Source organism: Opisthocomus hoazin, chromosome 1 (genome assembly GCF_030867145.1).
Source record: "Opisthocomus hoazin isolate bOpiHoa1 chromosome 1, bOpiHoa1.hap1, whole genome shotgun sequence".
NCBI lineage: Eukaryota > Metazoa > Chordata > Aves > Opisthocomiformes > Opisthocomidae > Opisthocomus > Opisthocomus hoazin.
Genome location: NC_134414.1, coordinates 63487861 through 63507194, shown reverse-complemented (window position 1 = coordinate 63507194; position 19334 = coordinate 63487861). Strand labels below are relative to the sequence as shown.

The 19334-nt window shown below is 37.7% G+C and overlaps 1 protein-coding gene across 5 annotated transcripts in view; it reads left to right on the top strand.

The window, feature by feature from the left end:
• STK24 (serine/threonine kinase 24) overlaps nt 1–19334 on the top strand; it is a 63021-nt gene that overhangs the window by 4387 nt on the left and 39300 nt on the right. For 4 of the 5 annotated variants that reach the window (XM_075424071.1, XM_075424079.1, XM_075424099.1 and 1 more), the window contains exon 2: nt 11307–11537. The exons of the other annotated variant lie outside the window; for it this stretch is intronic. In XM_075424071.1, the coding sequence (XP_075280186.1) occupies nt 11307–11537 (231 nt within the window). The remainder of the gene's footprint in view (nt 1–11306; nt 11538–19334) is intronic. 5 annotated transcript variants of the gene reach the window in all.

Sequence of the window (19334 nt, the reverse complement as noted above, 5' to 3'; positions counted from 1 at the left end):
GATTAGAAATAATTACCATCACCTTCTTTTTCCTGTTTCAGTCTCCTGAAGGCGGAAAAAACAACCAAAAAAACCAATCCCACCTAAATGTCCTGAACCCTTTTATTTTCTCCACAGAAAAATAATTTTCTGAGGTTTACATGTATTTATAGGTGTGCCTGTATGTCAGCTTTGTAAAATTCCTCAGGTGCTTTTAAAATTCCATCATCTTTAAGCCAAGGCCTCTTATGTGTGGTATAAACCTTTCTTTGTCTTCCTCCCTTTCAGCTTTTTTGGTAACAATAACAAAGTTTATGCAGCAAGTTATTTTTATGCGTTCTTCATTGTTATTTTCAATACAAGAGCTACAGTTTCTTAATCCAAAATGTAAATAGGTATTGACACTGTCTTCCTTAAGAGTTGTTAAAAGTTTAACTAAATTCAAGTGGCAACTTGGCAAACGAGTGGAAAAAGAGAGGTTGTTAAGTATAAAGGCACCATTTCTGACAAAGAAACTGTCAGTTTGCTAGAGACTGGAAGAGTGTTCTGGAAATACTGCTGTTTACTTGTCTGTTCATGCACTCTTCCTGAGATGTTCACTTTTGACTGCTGTAGGAAAAGTGTTCTGGCCTAGCGAATCCTTTGTTCTGGTCAGCATGGCTGTTCTGTTCTTACACACTGTATATATTACTGTCTTCCTTATTATAACTTACTCTCCTTTTACAATAAACTGTTGTAGCTAATTTATGTGTGATCTCTGTTTTTGGCAATTGCAAAACATGAGGCTGCTAAATCAAAGGCACTGGAAAGGCCATGTAGCCTCTCTGCTGCCTTCCATTTGCAGCTTCTTTGTGGGAGATTAATTTTCCCCAGTTTGAGTTTCTTTGAAAGTTTGTGCTCACGGTTACTGGTTTGACTCAAGTTTGATAAACGGTTTGCAGTAACTTATGGCCCTTAATTATTTGAAAGTTCCTTGGACCGTTATGATCATGGGTAATCTGTTTTAAAATATCCCAGGGATAGATGTCATGATTCTGTGGCACATTACAAGCTCAGTCCTTTGGTACAAGGACAGAGGAGTTTTAATTTGTGAAAATAAAGTCGGCATCTTCTTGCTCTGTAGGTCAAAGGCTGTGTTAGGGCTATGCAAGAGAGATATATGGAGCTGTTTTAGAGAAGTCAGCTCTTATCAAAAGTGGAACTATTGATACTGGAAAGTCATGTGTAGCAATTTCTAGTGAATAAGTGGATGCTAAGCTTTTTTTCTTATATACTTCCAAAATCTTGCTATTAAGCACATGTAGAAGAGTTAGAGTTGGTTTCCTTTGGACGTGCTGCTGTGGATGATTTCTTGGTGGTGTGCTTTACCTAAGTTCCTGGCAAGTCATTGTTGCAGGGGGAAGCTTCAATTTGGATAATGTTACTAAATCCTAGTGCCTTTAACTCAGACTGTACAGTTCAAATGACTGCGGTTCTGTTTTCTCAGTCTTTAAGCTTCCTTTTTCTTTCTTTCTGTGGTCTTTGCATGTCCTTTTCTAATAGGTGGAAACTAACTGGTAATTAACTGTAATGTATACACTGTTCTGTCTTTGGGGAGCAGTTTGAGGTACTCTGTTAGTTTTTTAGGGTTGACCTCATCACTTCATGAATAGCTGAAGGATTTATTAGGACAGCTTTTTGGAAGGATTTACAATAGTGAATCCTTATTTTTTGTGACTCTATGCGTTGCATTGTTTCGACCCTTCTGTGGTTTTGGAGATATGCTTTTTAGACATGCTTTCCAGAATTCTGTTTAATTTTAAATTGTTTATATGGAGGTAAAGTAGGGTGTTTATACAGAGTCAGAGGAGGTAAGGAAAGGTACTGTAACTTCCAAAGGCTGAGCCTACAAAATCTAGTTCTGGATCTTTGCTGTGCTATCAGTTACATCCAAGATGGTTGGTTGTCCTTGTTGGTTGCCATGTGACAAATGTCAGTGTTCACCTTTCTGTCTTGCCACTTGTCTCACCATTAGTGTCAACAGCCTCTAAACAGGAAAAACATACTTCCATCAGTGGCCTTCCAGAACAGGTAAATAGATACTGCTTATGGCATCTGTATTTTTCAGGTATTCTTTTAGACCACTCAGGCCAGTCATACGTCATGGCAGGTTTCATGTACCAGTTTCATGTTTGAGTAAGGTGCACTTTTAGTCGTCTGCATCTTTGTTCGCCAGAGATACAAAAGGCTGCTGATGCCGTGAATACATTTATATGTTGGGGCATATGTTGTGAATGGTGTACAAGGCTTTGATGTCAACTTTTACATGGTGGCATCTTTTGTGTTTCTGAGGTAGGAAATGGATATATGTGTCTTGGTTACATTTTAAAATTTTCCTTAATTATTTTCATGCTCCCTTTCTTGAGGAGTGGGGGGATGTACACTGGTGGACAAAGCCAGTAAGGCAAGTTTTGTAAAATACTGCATCCTATAATAATTTGACCTGGCTGTTGTTTTTGTGATCATACACCTGCCTGCATTGGTGGAGCACTAACTAATTAAGTGGTGTTGTGTGTGGCTAGAAGTAATAATTTGTGTGGATGCAGCTATATAATCAAAACCTCTGTTACTGTAAACTCTTTAAATTGAGGATGTTGAGTTTGTCCGTTAATCTGGGGTAAATCTCCATGTACGTGTATGCACCTGAGATGATGTATTAGGAAGCATCACTTCAATGTACTGAATTTGAGATGTAGAGGGAGAAATTCTATACGAGAATAGTTTTATGAGAAGAAGACATAAAGATAATAAAATGATTGTATATTATATGAGAATAGTCCCAGAACAATTTTAATCTCGGGTTTCCTAACCCATCATTAAAATGACCTCACTTTCCCTGTAGGGAAAAGCAGTTTTTATGGGGTGGTCTTCAGCTTCCGTATTCTAATTCTTTGGTACAGAGAAGCTTGACTGTGAATGTAACAACTTCATTTTGATAAAATTGCTAACTTAAGCTGATATGTTTGGGTTGTATGCCTAAATGAGTCTTGAGCCATGATCAGTACAAGGTGACGATGGCACTCACAAGTTAGTTGAGATAAAGATCAGATAAAGGTAGTTCACTTTTGAAGAGGTGTATTGAACAGACATTCTTTCTTAGTGAAATTGCTTTCAGAAGCCAATAAATACTTTGTTTATTAGAAGTACCTGTGCATGGAATTGTTCCCTCTTGGTGGATCACAGATCTGAGAGTAATAAACGTTTAGGTTGCACAAGCAGCAGACTGTTCCATATGTTGATTTTACATTAGTATAGAACTAAGAGCCTTCTGCAGTGTAACTCTATAGAAAGTGAGGTTTGAAACAGGAAAATTTTGGGAATGCTTGTGCTCCCCTATTCTGTTTTTAGTTGCACTGTTAGGCAGCTTCTTAAGTGATATACATTTGGATTTTCTTGTCAGATTATAGCATGGGTGCCAAGAAGAGTCTCCCCTCAAATTATGGGATTGCTATAGATCCTAAAACTCATTCTTTTTCATCTTTTCCTCAATTAGTGTTGGTACCACATAAATTTCTAAATGCCTCTATGAGCATTATTTATTCAGCCATTTGTCACAATGGTGGTGATTTCCACAAAGAGTCACTACATTTTTTCTTTTTATCAATATCTTAGCTAAATAGGAATGATTTTTACTGTCTTTGGTTGATATTTTAGCAACTGGAAACAAGTGATAGACATTGATCTAAAACTGTTGTTTGGACTCTTTTTCTTAGCTGTCTTTGTGTCTAAAATACATTGTGGGTTTCACTGCTATGCTGTTTACTGATGATACTTGTTTGTTGTTTTCATGAAGAGAGGCATGAAGAGATTTTTCAGTTGCAGTGATTTATGTTTTAAAAGTGTAATGGATGTAAGGGAGGAAGTCATTTGCAGGTTATGAAAATTTTTTGTGATGTTATATTAAAAAAAAGAAACGGATAAACTATTCAGAAATTCAGCATATTTAATTGGACTATTCTTTCTGAATGCTTGTAAAAAGCAGGCTATGGGTAGGTAACTATTAATTTTGGTATTAAACTCTTAGCGTTGTAAACTAAGCAGCTTTCTGAATGGAAATCTGAATGAAAGACATAAAATTACAGTGTGATATGTATGGAGGACATTGCACCCAGAAAAGGGTATTATTTCACTGGGAGTTTGGAAGCATGCTTTGGATATCCATGTTACTGATATAGAACTGAATTTTTTTGTATTCTGAATCTCAGATAACTGCATCTTCCTTGAAAGTAAGTGGAAATAGGATTATGCAATGGCTGAGGAATACTTTTATGATAGGCTGACTTTAGACAGCTTTTTTATTCTGTCCTGGAAATATGCTCAAAATCTGTTCCAATCTAGTTAGATATCAGAGCAATGGAGTTGGACTGTGTGACAAATGTCATTATTAGTAAGGCCACAGCGATGCATACCATAAGATTTTATCCTCGTCTGTCTGTGTCATCTAAAGTGTTTGAGAGATGCAAGTTTTACAGCTTTATTCTTCACTTCCTCCCTGCCCCCCAACCTGCTGAAGTTTTATGGCAGAATTTATGACAGTTTCTCCTTTTTATGGTAGTTAATATATTGCTAATTTTTCCAACTGTGGGCATTTTTTTCCCAGGAAAAAGCAATTTCCTTATGGTAGTGTGTGTCTGAATTGGATAATTATAGTGTTGGAGATGGAAAATGAGAAATATGAAATGCATATTTTTGAAGAATAAAAGAAAGGAACAATCATGTTCTTTTTGATCATTGCCAAATTCTTAGTGAAACAGCTGGATCTTAGTTTTACACCTAGTTAGCACAGATGAGTGCTCTCATTGTAGTCTTTGTACCTTTCATTAAATGTTTTGCTGATTAGTCTTCTAAAACCAAAATAAAAATCAGTTATTGCTGTTCATGATAATTACAAAGTGGCTGTCCTAGTTCAACTGATTTTACTTTATTACCGATAGTTCAAACTGAGAGATAGCTCCCTTTGGTTCAAATTTTAAGGCTTCTTAGTTTTTGTTTTTGTTTTTTTTTTTTAAGATAAAGGTCCCAGACTATAAATCCAAATACTTTAATATTTTTTGTCTTTTTGGGTTAGCTAGCTACTCTTTGAAAATACAAGTAGGGCATAATACAATGCACTAAAATTAAGCAATTCATTTTCTGCACACCACATCTGTTTTTTATCAGTTTCCCGCCAACTGCAGGAAATAATCTTGCATAGTGTATCAGTTATTCAGATATGGTGTATATATATTGCTGAAAGCAAAAGCTTGCCAGCTTCAGAGAAAGGTAAAAATGCTGGGTATCAAAATTTGAGGCATCTCGTTCCTGGAAGTAGTTTTTCCTGATGTGAAACCGTCTTATATGGGTGTTCTGGGGTGGTTTTTGGTTTTGATTGTGGTTTTGGGTTGTTTGGTTTTAGGCTTGAAGTTCTCTGGGTACTTGACAAAATTGCCTGTATGAACTTGTCAGCTAGATTTCTGTTCTCTGGTCTTTATATAAATTAATTTAAAATAAAGAAATTATGTGCAGTAATGATGTCTTTTTTCAAAAGAATTGAATGTATTTGCGCAGTGAATTTAGCAGTAAAAAATAATTGTTAGTGTGATAGAAATAGTGTACCACAGGATAGCTGAGATTGAAAGGGACCTCTGGAGCACATCTAGTCCACCCTTCTGCTCAAAGCAGAGTCACCTAGAGTAGGTTGCTCAGGACTACATCCAGCTTAGTTTTGAATACCTCTGAGGATCCATAACCTACCTGGGCAACCTATTCCAGTGTTGGACTACCCGGACAGTAAGAAAGGTTGGGGTTTTTTCTTTGTGGTCCCACCCCCACCCCTTCCTGAAGTTTAAATGGAAATTCACATGTCTTGGTTTATGCCCATTGCATCTTGTCCTTTCACTGGGCACCACAGAGAAGAGTTTGTCTTGGTCGTTTTTACTCTTTTTTGTCAGGTATTCACACGATAAGATTTCCAACACCCCCGGCTTTCTCTTCTCCAAGCTAAACAATCCCCACTCTCTCAGCCTCCCCTCATATATCTGATGCTCCAGTCCTTAACCATCTTTGTGGCCCTTCACTGGTCTCACTCCAGTATGACCTTGTCTTGTAAAGGGTAGTCCAGAACTGGATTCAGCGCTGCAGATGTGGTCTCACATCTCTGAGTTGAGTAGAGGGGTAGGATCTCCTCCCTTGACCCTCTCTCTGGCAATGCTCTTACTAATGCAGCCCAGGATACCGTTGCTGTTCTTTGCTACAGTGGCACATTGCTGACTTTTGTTCATCTGGATGTTGAGGATTTCTCTTTAAAGCCACTAGGCAGACAGTCATTCCACAGCCTGTACTGGTGTATGATGCTGCTCCTCCACAGCTGCAGGACTTGGCAGTTGCCTTGCTTGAATTTCATGAGGTTTCTGTTGACCCATTTCTCCACAAGGCCAAGGTCCTCCTGAATGGCAGCACAAACAACTAGTGTATCAACCACTCCTGCCAGTTCTATGTCACTGGCAAACTTGTTGAGGGTGTGTATTGCTCCATTGTCCAGGTCATGAGTGAAGACGCTTAACAGTATTGGTTCCAGTATTGACCACGGAGTAGAGACTGCCTTCCAGATGGACTTTGTGCTGCTGCTTTCCTAGCCTCGTCCCGGTACCCTTGGACAATGTCTCTATATTCCTCCTGCGTCACTTGACCCTGCCTGTACCTCTTCTATGCTTCCTTTTTATGTCTGTGTTTAGTCAGGAGTTTGTTCATCACTCATGCAGTCTGCCTGCCACCTTTTCTTGCGTTCCTGCATGTCAGATGGGTCATTCTTGAACTTGGAGGAGGTAATTCTGGAAAATCAACCAGTTCTCCTTGATCAGTCTTGTCTCCAGGACTGTTTCCCCTGTAATTCTTTCAAGCAGATCCCTAAGCTCTTCCTTGAGCCCTTCACCAGTAGGACTGAGGAGAAAACCACCTGGGCCCCTGTGCTCTTGACCGTCACCCCCAGCGCCGTGTAGTCATGCTTGATATGCTCCAGGTCTCTGCAGGCTGTTTCAGTGATGCCTGATGTGAAAGAGTAGCATGGTGTAATAGTCCAACCACTGAACAAGCTTCAGCAGTCTCTCCAAAATGTACTAGATTGGAGTCCCTGGCAAGCATCAAGCTGTCCTAGACAGCAGGTCAGGCCAGCAGATTGGGACCTCCATCCCTCACAGGGAGGGAGTCTCCTACTACTACCACTTGCAGCTCCTTCTTGGTGTTGTCATAAAACTGATGGTTCGTGTATACTGTTTCTATATTAAATGGATTTACTTGTGTGAGTAGTACACAAGTTTGAGCAAGAAGTTGACGCGCTTTCTTGTAGAATGTAAAAGTTGGTTTTTTACTTAGTGTGGTGGGTTACGCACCTAACCTCAGGTGTCCAAAATTCTCAATTGCTTCTGATGAATACATATGAAGTAGTCAGTGTTTCTATTACAATCTGCTGAAACTAATTTCTGTAGGAAGTTGACTTTTTGTGTGAAAGGAACAACAGATAATCACCATGCATTGTAACAATGAACAAACCTTTAGCAATGGTCTCAGAAACAATGTCATGCCTCTCTCTTCTCCCTCTATTTTTATCTTTTGTTTTCATTAGTTGAAAGAATTCTCAGTGTCTTGTTTAGAATGTGAAAGTGTGGTGATGTGCAGTTATGGGGCAGAGGAAGAAACCGCAAAGACAGTTACTCAAATGGCAGTGGCCTTAATGGCTTCCCCTCTGATTTCCAGTGTTCGTAATTTTGTGCTATAAAATTTAATTTGTGTTTGAAATTTTGACTTGGATGCAAATAATTTGAGAACGTATCATCTGAATGGGATCGGATCATAGGTCTATCTAGTCGTGTTTTGTCTTTGACAGCGGTTACTGGAAGACGTCTAAGAAAAAGTGCAAGAATACAGTGCCTTGTAATACTTTTGTGGCATACTTCCACAGCTTCTGCTAAATTTTACTGTTCAAGGATTTCCAGAGCCAGAAGTGATTATCTTGGTGGATATTTTTTTTTCCCTTCCATTAGTTCTCCAATCCTTAAATCAACCAAACAATTGCGTGAGAATCCTTTCCAGATGTGATCTTGGAAAAATGAGTGGGAATTGGCCACTCATGTAATTGCAATTTATGTAGTTCGTTATGTATCTGGAGGCCTGATCTGTCCATTTTTGAAATAGAGCAAGTCATTAAAGAGAGACCTGCTGGTAGTTTTCCAGAAACACAGGTTGCCAGTAGTTTAAGGCTCTCACTTCAAACATGTGGTCTGCTGAGAAGAAAATTCAGACCTTCACACAGAACAAGAGAGCTTTTTTTTTTTTTTTAAAAAAACTACTACCTCCTCATGTTGCTCAGAACAAAGTTAAAAAATGGCACTTTTAAATCTTGTAACTAAGAAATTAATTTGCAGAAGTTCTGATTTGTGAAGGATAAGGATTTTTGTATAACTAGTAATTTCACAAGGAATTTGGAAAAAGAACTATTATTAATAAATTTAATTATATTAATACCAGCTATTAAGCTATTATCGAACAATTAGTTTTTCAAAATGGCTACAAAATTTTGATTGTAAAAAAAAAATCAAACAGGAACAATTCTTCCCTGCTTCTCAGGACTTCCAGGAACAGTTATCTTCCCTGCTTTTCTGTAATTATTAACACAAAATGACTGGGAAAATATTTTGCTGCAGTTGTTTATAAGACTGTTAGCCTAGTACCAGAATCCCAGTGCCTGACACTGTAAAAATGAAGCTGTGAGAGTTCTGTAAGTCTCTGGAGACTGTGGTGTCATGCATTAACTGGCCTTAATATATGATTATAATAGATGATTGAGAGGAGAAGGGAGACTAGGGAGTGAATAAATATGGCCAACAGATCTCAAAGAGCTGCTGGCAAGTGGCCCTTGTACTGTTGCAATTTTTGTACTGCAGTACAATGACTCTGAGCAGTGCTGGCTTTTTCGTCTCTGGAGGTGAAACATGGAATTTTTCAGGCAGCTGTGACTGGGATTGGTTTGTGACTTACCCAAATGCCTTTGTAATGATGTAATGCTTAGATTCCTGTGGCTAGTGAATGGAACCAGAAGGCTTGTGTGGATGGATTAGGCATGCACAGCTCTCTACAGCACATCATCTCAAATTCTAGCACAGTAGTATGAAAGCATAGACTGATAATTGTCTTCCACATGGGAAAATATCTGATGCATATATTACAGGTTTTTTTATTCATGAAGAATTCTCAAAGCAGACCATTCTGAATATTGATGAAGGAGCATTCTGTGGTACACAAAGAGAACCGCTACAGCGTAATTTAGCACTCCGTTTTGTGATCGCCTGTAGATGATGCCGCTGGAAATGTTGGTAGGGGCTACTGTGTAGCTAAAGTGTAACTAGGCTTGCTGGGAAATATTAAGTGCCCTAATCTGGTTTCCAAGTGGGAGATACATTAGCACATTATGTATGTAGAATTTAATAGTGTGTAGTAGTATGTGATTCCCATTGCATTGAAATTGAAGGAGGAACAAGTTTATTCTGGTGGAAGGGACTTGAATCTCTTTCTCTGTTCCTTTTAATGGCAAAAGAGCGATAAAAACCCATGTCCTGTTTGTTTCCTGAAACTGACTGGATAGAAAGATGGATCAATAAGACGTAAATCAGGGGGAACTTCATGGGGCTGGTGAAATCTTGCTGTATACTTGGAAGAGGGTTTTTGCTTAAGACTGACCTTGCCAGTGATCTGTTCCTGGGACAATTATCTGAAAACTGTGATATCTTGTAGCTTACTTAAAAGTGTTAAAAGTAGTAGTGTACTCACAATTTGTGCCACATGATGATAGAATCCAGGCTGCTCCACAAACACACTGCCTGAAGAGTTGAGTGGGTTTATCTCTGGGCTCAGTCAGAGCTGCCTGGTCCTCAAAACGTGCAATTCACCTGTGAAAATCAGATACCTCCAGAAAAACTAAAATAACTTCTAGACTGTCTTGCTCTCGGGCTGCATGGGTTAATTACGTAACCTTTGAGATTGTGGGAGCAGAAATAGACAAAAGTATAGGTGGGAGAGGCTATATAAGCTAAATTTAATTGCTAAAGAGAAAATATTCACTCAGTGCTGTCAGGGGTGACTTAGAAATTTTCAGTCCCCTCTGTGCTTCTACAAAGTTTGACTAAGTGTAAACTGCATTTTTTTATGGTTGTTTAGGCATTACTGAATTTTTCTTGCATGAGGCTTTTTTTATATCAACAATACATTTTCACTTAGTGTGAACCTCATCCTTTTAAGAGCAATAACAAGTCTTTCGAAGTGTCTGTTTTATATCTAAGGGAAAGATTCCAAGTAATATTATCCTATATTTTAATTTTGTGAATATTTCCTCTAGGACTTTTCCAGTTTAATTGTAATTTATATATATTTTTGTTAGCTATAATGGCTCCTTGCTGTTAGAAGGTACACAATGGTACTCATCATCTGTGCACTGAAGTACAGTGCACAGAAGTCTAAGAGCAGCAGTAGTTAACAGAATACTTGAGTGTGGTGAAAAAACAAACATGGCAGAGTGGTCTGCCCAGGTCGTACATTTGCATGTTCAGGTGAGCGCTCATAGTTTCCCTGTGACTGTTCAGGACAGAGTGTTTTTTAGGAGTGAATGAGTGTACCCAATGAAGAGAAGAAGAAAAAGAAAAATAAATCCTGCTCCAGAAAACCTTGGGGTCAGGGATATGGAGGAAGCATGGCAGTTCATGCAGGTGATCCTCAGTGGGAGAAAATTGAAGAGAAATACTTGCCACATCAAACAAAAAGAAATAGTAGTCTGTGCACTGAGGAGTGGGAACAAAATCCTTAAGAGGATGAGATATGTGGTAAAATTCAGTAGAGTAGGACCCTGGGTTCTGGGATGTAATTGATTTCAGGAGAAAAGGGTAGACAAAAGGTTTGCTTATATTAGTGATATTTGATCTATTTTGGTTTTAATAGAAACCAAATCTCTCTAAGGATCTTTCATTCTCAGTGCCTGGGTGTGGTTTATTGGCAAATAAGAAGAAATTGAAGTAGCACTTTCTGATGCCAGACAGGATAAAACTCTTGTCACAGGGGTGGTGTTAAACTAGTACTTTATATACAAGGAAGCATAAACATTTCAGTGTGTGTGTATAAAGGATGTAGGAAGAGTGCATTAATTATGGAGATAGTAAAAGAATAGTTGGATAAATAGACACATGTAGAATTTGAAGTGTTTGTTGCCTTTAAAAGGATAACATTTCATTTTAATGCTACAAATACTTTTCTGTTATTTTTAACAGACTCTGAAGGCAGATCCAGAAGAACTGTTTACAAAACTGGAGAAGATTGGTAAGGGCTCTTTTGGTGAAGTTTTTAAAGGAATTGACAATCGGACTCAGAAGGTGGTTGCTATAAAAATTATTGACCTAGAAGAAGCAGAAGATGAAATAGAAGACATCCAACAAGAAATCACAGTGCTGAGTCAGTGTGACAGTCCATATGTAACTAAATATTATGGATCTTATTTAAAGGTAAGATACTCACCCAGGATGGTGATTTGATTTTATAAGTGATTCTTTTCCAGGTTATCCAATCATGCCTGGTTTTGTTGGCAATGTTTCAATCAGACTTCAGTTGAAGAAAAATATATTTTTGTCCTTTCAATTCTACAGAAAGAATGAGCTACTATATTTTAAGTATGTGACAGAACTTAATAGAAAAAAAAGTAGGTGTCTTTTGCTATTTCTGTACAAAAATAAATAAATTTAAATAACATCTGTTTTTTAAGCTCTAATACGTTTAGATTGCCTTAATATTAGGAGAATGTAACTCTAACTTGTTTAAATTCAGAAAATATAACCTAAATCTGCATTTGAATTGTCAAAACATTAAAAATAATGTAGTATCAGCTGTTTTGTAAAGCTTGAAAGTTTCTTTTGTTAAGGTTTGATTAGTGGCAAAGCTTAGGTTGCTTTTCAAAGGAGACTGAACCCAGCCTTGATTGGAGTGAGTTAAAAACTGAAATCTAGAAGTTAATTAATTTGCGCATTAGCAAGCAGCACATTAGCTGTAAGTGAAGCTAATGGAAGGGGTTTCCATTAACTGCCTTCTGAATCTGTTTCCCTTCCCTTCCTCTGCCATATTAATTAATTTCAGGGTTCAGTTTTAAATGTGCCAGGTAGAGGTGTTAGGTTTTTTTGTTTTTAATTGAATGGATATAGTGATTTCTTGCCTCTAGGAGGTAGTGAAAATACCTGGGAGCTTTTGGTACTACTTTATTTGTTTGGTCAGACTTTGCCCCATCTGGATAGCTCTTTCTTTTATGACAGTGAAATGCCAATGTACATAAGAGATTGTTCTCTTGACAGGGTTTGAAGTTACAAGTAGGCAGGAAATACTTCAAAATTAATTTTCAGTCTGCTTTTGCTTTTGTGGAAGCATTCTACTTCATCAGCAAAGATGTGAAGTTTCTGGAAGGGGAACCCTGTTTTATCTCGGTATTTCTGAGGTTGCTAGTTAGTTTCCAAGGAAAAAAGGACTTTTTCTGAATCCAGGAGATGCATTACTGAGGGGACAGCCAGTTTTTCCTTTCTTCCTTGTGCTCTGAACCGGTTTGCGTGGACAGCTTATCACTGAAGGCTTTGTGAATGGTTTCAGACATGACAACTTGTCACCGGTACTGGACTTAGAAGTTATGTATAGTTTAGATCTGAGAGGCATCAGGAGGCACATAACTGAGCACAGTAAATTGGATAAATTTTTCATCGTGGCTTTTATTACGTCTTTTGAAAATGCTCAGTCTAGGTTTGGTAGTTAAGTATGGCAAAAAGGTAAAAGTGGGATTTCTCTCCTGGACTGTCTCTCTGCTTCAAATCTGTTAATTTTAGAGAAGGAACAGTAAGATCTTATAGGGTAAGTGAAACAGAATACAAGAAAAATGGTTAGAAGTTTGATGAGAATGCCACTCCATAGTTTTAAAAATGTATAGTAGCAATGTGGCTGAAAAAGAGAATCCAGTGTCCAGATTTGAACTGAGTGAACGTCAACATTTTGTGAAGGTAGTATGGCAAATGTGGCTTTTCCTAGTTGAAGAGGAGAGGAGACTGTAGGGCTCAGTCGCCTGAATGGGTTTGGTTGGATAGAAGTGTCATTAGTGATTTTTGTGCTTATTGTTGCGAGGAGGACCCTCTGAAAATACTTGTATCTTCCTTGTATCTTGCTCATTCCTTCTGTCAAGTGCAGTAGCCCGTCAATTTTCTAAGATGCCTCACTAACAGCGGCTGTGTATGACTAGGTTGATTCTGGAGGAAAGTACAACTCTTTCTACACCTAGTAGAATGTACAGCTACTCATGTTTATTCATTACCTCAGTTCTTTGTGAATATGTCTTTTACTACAGAACTTTTGATCTTTGAAACAAGAAACTAATTTCTTTACACTACTAAAAAGTAACATGTAGTGGTTATTAGGTGATGCTGAAGTGACAGAATCTTTGCAAAGGAAACATTTTTAAGTTCTATTGGCTTTCTAAAGTAGGAGTCAGGTCTTGTTATTGGATAGTAATAATATGTCATTGTATATATACATCCACACACACTCTTAAAAAGGGTCGTATTAATGTTTAAATTAATAGGTTAATGTTCTTGGCTAGGAATCTAGGTTTATTTGCTGCAGAGCTTTGTTGTATTTGCAAGCCAGGACTGCCATATGTAGTTCTAAGGGTTGGACTGTCTTTTAACTCTGTTTCTGACTGTGTTCAACAAGGATGTTTAACACATTAGTTTTCCATGTGATTAGGAGACATTATTTCTTCCATGATTGGAGAGTTTGTCACTAATTACAAGAAAGATATTAATGTGTTCTCACAAAATGAACTTCTTTGAAGTAAGCAAGTGGGAAAATGGTAGGAAATCTCCTTTGGGACACTGCAGACCTCATGATTAATATTTCACTTCTCTTTCTAGAACAAGTTTATGTAATTGTAGAATACTTGCTCTGACATCCTTTAAAATATTTGACAGGTTTTAAGAGGCATTCTGCATTTTTAGCAAAGGTGATTAATGGGCATTGCTATGAGGACTTCTGTATTTTTAAAGATTCTCTAGGTAGCCAGAATGTTTTGGGGTTGGTTAGTTTTGGTGTTTGTTTTCTCTTTTTTTTTTTTTTTTAAACACTGTTAATCCATACCTGCTTCAATTAAGCTACATGACTAAACACACCAGTGTGTTAAGGGACCTGTGAAATTGAAATTTTAGAAGGCTTATATAGTGCTGCTGTACTTGCCTCAGGCCACTTGCCGTCTTCAGACGGTACTCGTGAGAATAGCCTGTCGAGCTCTTGGTGTCTACTGCATGATATACATGCAAATACAGCTTGAAATTAGTATCATCATTTAATGAGTTAATGACAGTTACTTTGTCCTAGAACTTTACTTTAAAAAAAAAAAAAAAATTTATCTACTTTTTAGAGTAGGATGATATACCCAAAAGCCTTATTAAATTTTCCTACTCTAAAACTTTTTTGTATATTCTAACTTCATCTTTTCAGAAATGTGTTTGCTTGATAGCAATTTTTTTTCTTCATATTCAGAGACCAAGCCATATCAACAGTAGTGAAGTGGGTACTAGTTTAGGTTGTCGTCCTGAATATAAATTAATTTTCGGAACATCTTTTTGTCAGAAACCTTAAGGTCTTTATATAAAACAGAAATGCAAATACTCCTTTGTAAAGCCACACTTTAAAATACGATGTCTTAATGTTACCGTTCTATTGAAACAAAGGGCTTTTGTCTACTGTAGGAGATAGTAGGTAACTAGAATGTTGCTCTTAAAGCATATCACAACGACATGGTTTATATGGGTGCATGTGTCTAGAGGGATTGCTGTTCCTTATCTGCCATGGCATGTTAAAAACCTGTATCAATGTTCCTTAATGAAGCAGGCTTAACAAAATAGGTGGTAACTCCATTATTTCTCTCTGCTTTGGGAACCATATCTGTCCTTGCTGTCTTCCAAATGAAAAGTTTATCTGTGCCATCTATGATCTGATTAAATGCTCCACGGACAGAATAACTATAGTTCTTCTTAGATCCTTACAAAATTCATTCATGAAACTTCTCTGGGTCTGTTTACTTCTTTAGATTTTAGGTAACAGCATCCACTGCTTACTTAGTAATGGAATAGGGTTTCTTTGTGTTTCTTGTTAGATTAATTATAATTTTTTTTATAAAATTGTCTGGAGTTGTTTGCTGTCTCTTCTGAGTTTTGCCATACTGTAACTCTTTTAAAGTATTGCTGTGCTTCTTATTCTAAAAGTTTTTCTGTCTAGGAGCCTGTCAGCTGTGCTTTTTGCATCTCAGTCTACTAAACCAGTTTTTCAAGAGCTTAGATTTGGTTCTGAAGTTGTTTATCTTGTCTTTTTTAGGCCAAGTTGTTTGGAATCTGTTTCATTTCCAAGACTCAGATGCCTCTCTGATAATGTTTCTTCAGTTTTGTTAATAACTGTAATTACTACTTTATTATAACTTTATAACATCTTCATATTTCTTCGATCTTGTATTATTATTTAGAAATATGTAAGAGAAAATTAATTTGTCTTTAAATGGTTGAAGAATAAAATTTCTTGGCTTTTTTGGCGTGTATGTATGTCATGTGACATACAATGAAGAATAAAGAATCTTGGCTTTTTTTGCATATATATGTATGTCACTCAAAGCTGAGGTTAATATATGTATATGGACAAAAGCTGAGATCAATGTGTTTACGTATACATTAAAAAGTCTTTAAATTCTTTGTCTTAGACTTCTATACATGTGAATATAGTGGTAGAGCAAATGATCACAAAGTAGTTTCAACATCCAGTATAACTAGGTACAAGTAATATTGAACTGGTATCAAGCTAGTCTTGTAAGTATTTTAAAAAATATTACTGTCTCTAAACTCATGTTTCTTCATCCTTCAGATGTATTTTTCTAGCACACTTACAGCTTTTGGGATATCCTCTTTTGTACTGTTTAAACTTTTTGACCCAATCAGACTTCTGGTTTATTAGCCCATTTCTTTTACCCAGACAACTTACCATTCTGCAAAAGTATTTTAAGAATTCTTTATTAAAAAAAAAAAAAAAGTTTGTAAGAGGAACTGATGCTGATAAGGTTCATAAGGGATAGCTGCTGATAATTTTCATTTTAGCCTTTATACCTGTATGGGTTTTTATTTCATGTCTAAGATAGAATATACCTACTGCTGTAAGTCAGGCTGGTGTTTATATAGACTGGAAGAAAACAGAAAATAGCTTCTGGTTAAATTTATGAATGACACAATATACCCTTGTGAAAAAACACATGCCATTTCTATGAAGTTTGTTTCACTGAGCTCTACAGAACAACGAGTTCATGCAAATGAAGTCTAGAAATAAAGATTTATTTTTGAAAAGCTGTGATTCTGAAACTAATGTATAGTTTATTTTAGGTAATCAGATGAACATGAGGTTGGTAACGAATGCTGTGGCTGAGCCAAAGCAAATCTTCTGTTGGCTAGGGCTTTGGTGTACATGGCATCAGTGAGGCCATTCTTGGAATAACATGGCCAGTTCAGTGGCTGGAAAACTGTAATGCATTCAGTAAAACACTTCAGCAGTAGTTTGAGGGTTGGAAAGCCTGTATTCAAAGAAGAGACTGAAGTTCAGGCTTGATTTTGTTGATCTAAGAGAAGGTTTGGAACTGACTGGATGTGTGGATATGAAAGCTTTTCCATGTTTAAGTGCTGATAGTGCTTTCTGATCTGTTACACCAAAATATGACAAGATGTAATTGCTGAGTGGTCAAGCTAAGCAAATTTCATCTGGTAATCACACGCACTTTTTTAAAGGGAAGATGCTTAAATATTGGAAAAGTTTGTATGAGGTGGATATTATGTCACTTGCAGTTATTTTTTAAATCAACATTTGCTGAATTTAAAGAAGCCCAATCTTGCATGCTTTAGGAAACTCGAGGACATTAATGTGGATATGGTGACTGTTCTTCCCACAGCAATCTCGGTAATGTAACCTTGAATGTGGGTGTTTATATGTGACTTCAATAAGTTTTAAGTCAATGTCCTTTTGCTTGACAGGTTTAACTGGTTTACTTGAACATTTATGAGCATCTCTGAACTGACATGACCTTAAATGTATGCTATGGGTCAGCCAGAAGTTAATGGACTTGGTGCGTTCTGTTGTCATTTGATATAGTAGGCAGCGTATGACACATTGCATTGTGATTGTCAGGGTGGGAGAGCAGAGCAGAGATTCCCACATAATGGTAGGACTGTAGAATCCACTGCAACAGGGGCTGCTACCTCAGCACAGGGAGGAGTGAAATGTGTCAGTGGTTCTTGATGTTCCATCATTTGTGTTTTTGCCCAGCCCCACAGCAGCAGCTAGTGCCCTTTCAGACTTTGCCTTTGCAAACCACAGTCACTGAAATTTGGATGGGGGTTAGGGACACTTAAAGGAAAAAAAGCTATACCTGTTTGTCATTTTGCCTGCTACAATTGCAGCCATATTGTCATTATTGTATTTTGTGAGGGGATGAGGCAACAGAGTGCCTTCTCTGTTCTCTTGATCAAGGCCGAATGGAATTGTCTTATCCTGTAGGAATTCCTGCAGCTGAAATGAGAGAGGAGCTAGGACTGCAAATTCTCTCTTATTGCGACCGTGTTGGGAACAGAATGAGGTACAGGTTCCTGTGGGGCAGTCCCTATTCTGGTATGCTTACTTTTCTTCTGATACCCCTGGTAACCCCCTCTGTTCTTTCAGGCAGCAGTAGCCTCCAGAGGAGCTAAACAGGTGTTGCCTTCATTTGTCCATAGTAAATGTGAAACTCACATCTGGCTGGACAGCCCTGAAAGAAGTAGCAAGAGTTTCTGTAATGGTTCTGACAAGCTTTGAGATCTAGTTGGTGTACTGATTTAAAGAACAAATTGAAAGCTTCCATTGATGCAGCCCCTAGGGGCCGTAAATAAGACACGGGCAAAAGGGTGTGGAAGAACCCGTGCACTCTATCTCTAGCACAGGTGGTTTTGCTATGAGGCCCTGTTTTCGTATTTAAAATAGTTTGGTCTGTTCTTATTTCAGAGATGGTTATCTTGCAACTCTGAACCTTTGTTGCCCATAGCCTTTACTACTTGTGTCTTTCCCTGTAGTCATTTGCTGTGCTCTTAATGAGAGTCCCTTGTTTGCATTGTCTTTATTCAAAGATATTGTTTTGAATTGTGACTTTAGAGACTTTTTATTCCGCTACTTCCCTTTAGCAGTCCAAGGTATTATTGTCACTTTTTGGAATCTGCATTGTACTGTCCTATTTTTCTGAGTCTGTGGAAAAATCTATCTAGTAAGCAATGGTGACTTCAAGAATTTTCCTGTTTATCAGTGTAATCAGTTCCGCACTGTTAGTCTTTTATGGCTAAATAATTCTTACTGTATGAGTGTATCAAGATTGGGAAGCTTTGAGTATATCTCAAAGAAAACTGGGAGTTTGGAATAACTATATTTTGTATTACCCAATGTTTAAGTACTTAACTGTGTCATGTTATTCTGGTCTTGTTTTAAATAAAAATTTAGAAAGCTCAATGTAGAATATAATTTCTTGGAAGTAATATGTTTGTGTTGTGCTTGTTGTGATGGCCCTAAAAGCTGCCTTTGTACTGGTCTGATTGCTGGCTCCTGTATGGTATGAAATGCACTGTGCATAATCTCACATCTTGGTACTTGCTTTTAGGCAGATCTAAGAGGTAGCTGGTGCTGAAATAGGCTGCAACAGTTGTCTTGCTCCCCATCCTGCTTTCATGTTCCTGCCATTTTACTTGTATTGGAACTGTTGACAGCAGAATGACTTGGTTCAGATGGGAAACAATTTTCCCCAATGCCTTCTCCTGCCCCTTCCACAAATAAGGTGGCGCTTGAAAAAAGCAAACCCCAAACCCTTACAGATTAGCCAGTTCAGACCTGTGGCTTCAAAATTGCTAGGTCCAGTGCAAAAAAAAATAGTCAACTGGCCCCAAAATTAGGAGGTGTAGGGAGAGAGAAGGACCATGGTTTTTGGTAACAGCTTGATTCTAGATTAGCTGTAACATGAAGCCTGCTATTTAGTTTGACTGCACAGATCAGGATGACATAGCATTGCTTTCTAAAAGTATGTGATATCGCTTATGTCAAACGTCCGTCTGTATCTTGTATGTTAACTGCTGCACTTGTTGCTGCAGGCCGGTGAGATATCTGAAAAGGGAGCATTAGTGTGGCACCTAGGTGCAGGGTTTTCACCACTGCTGCTGAAAGGGGAAGTGCAACTC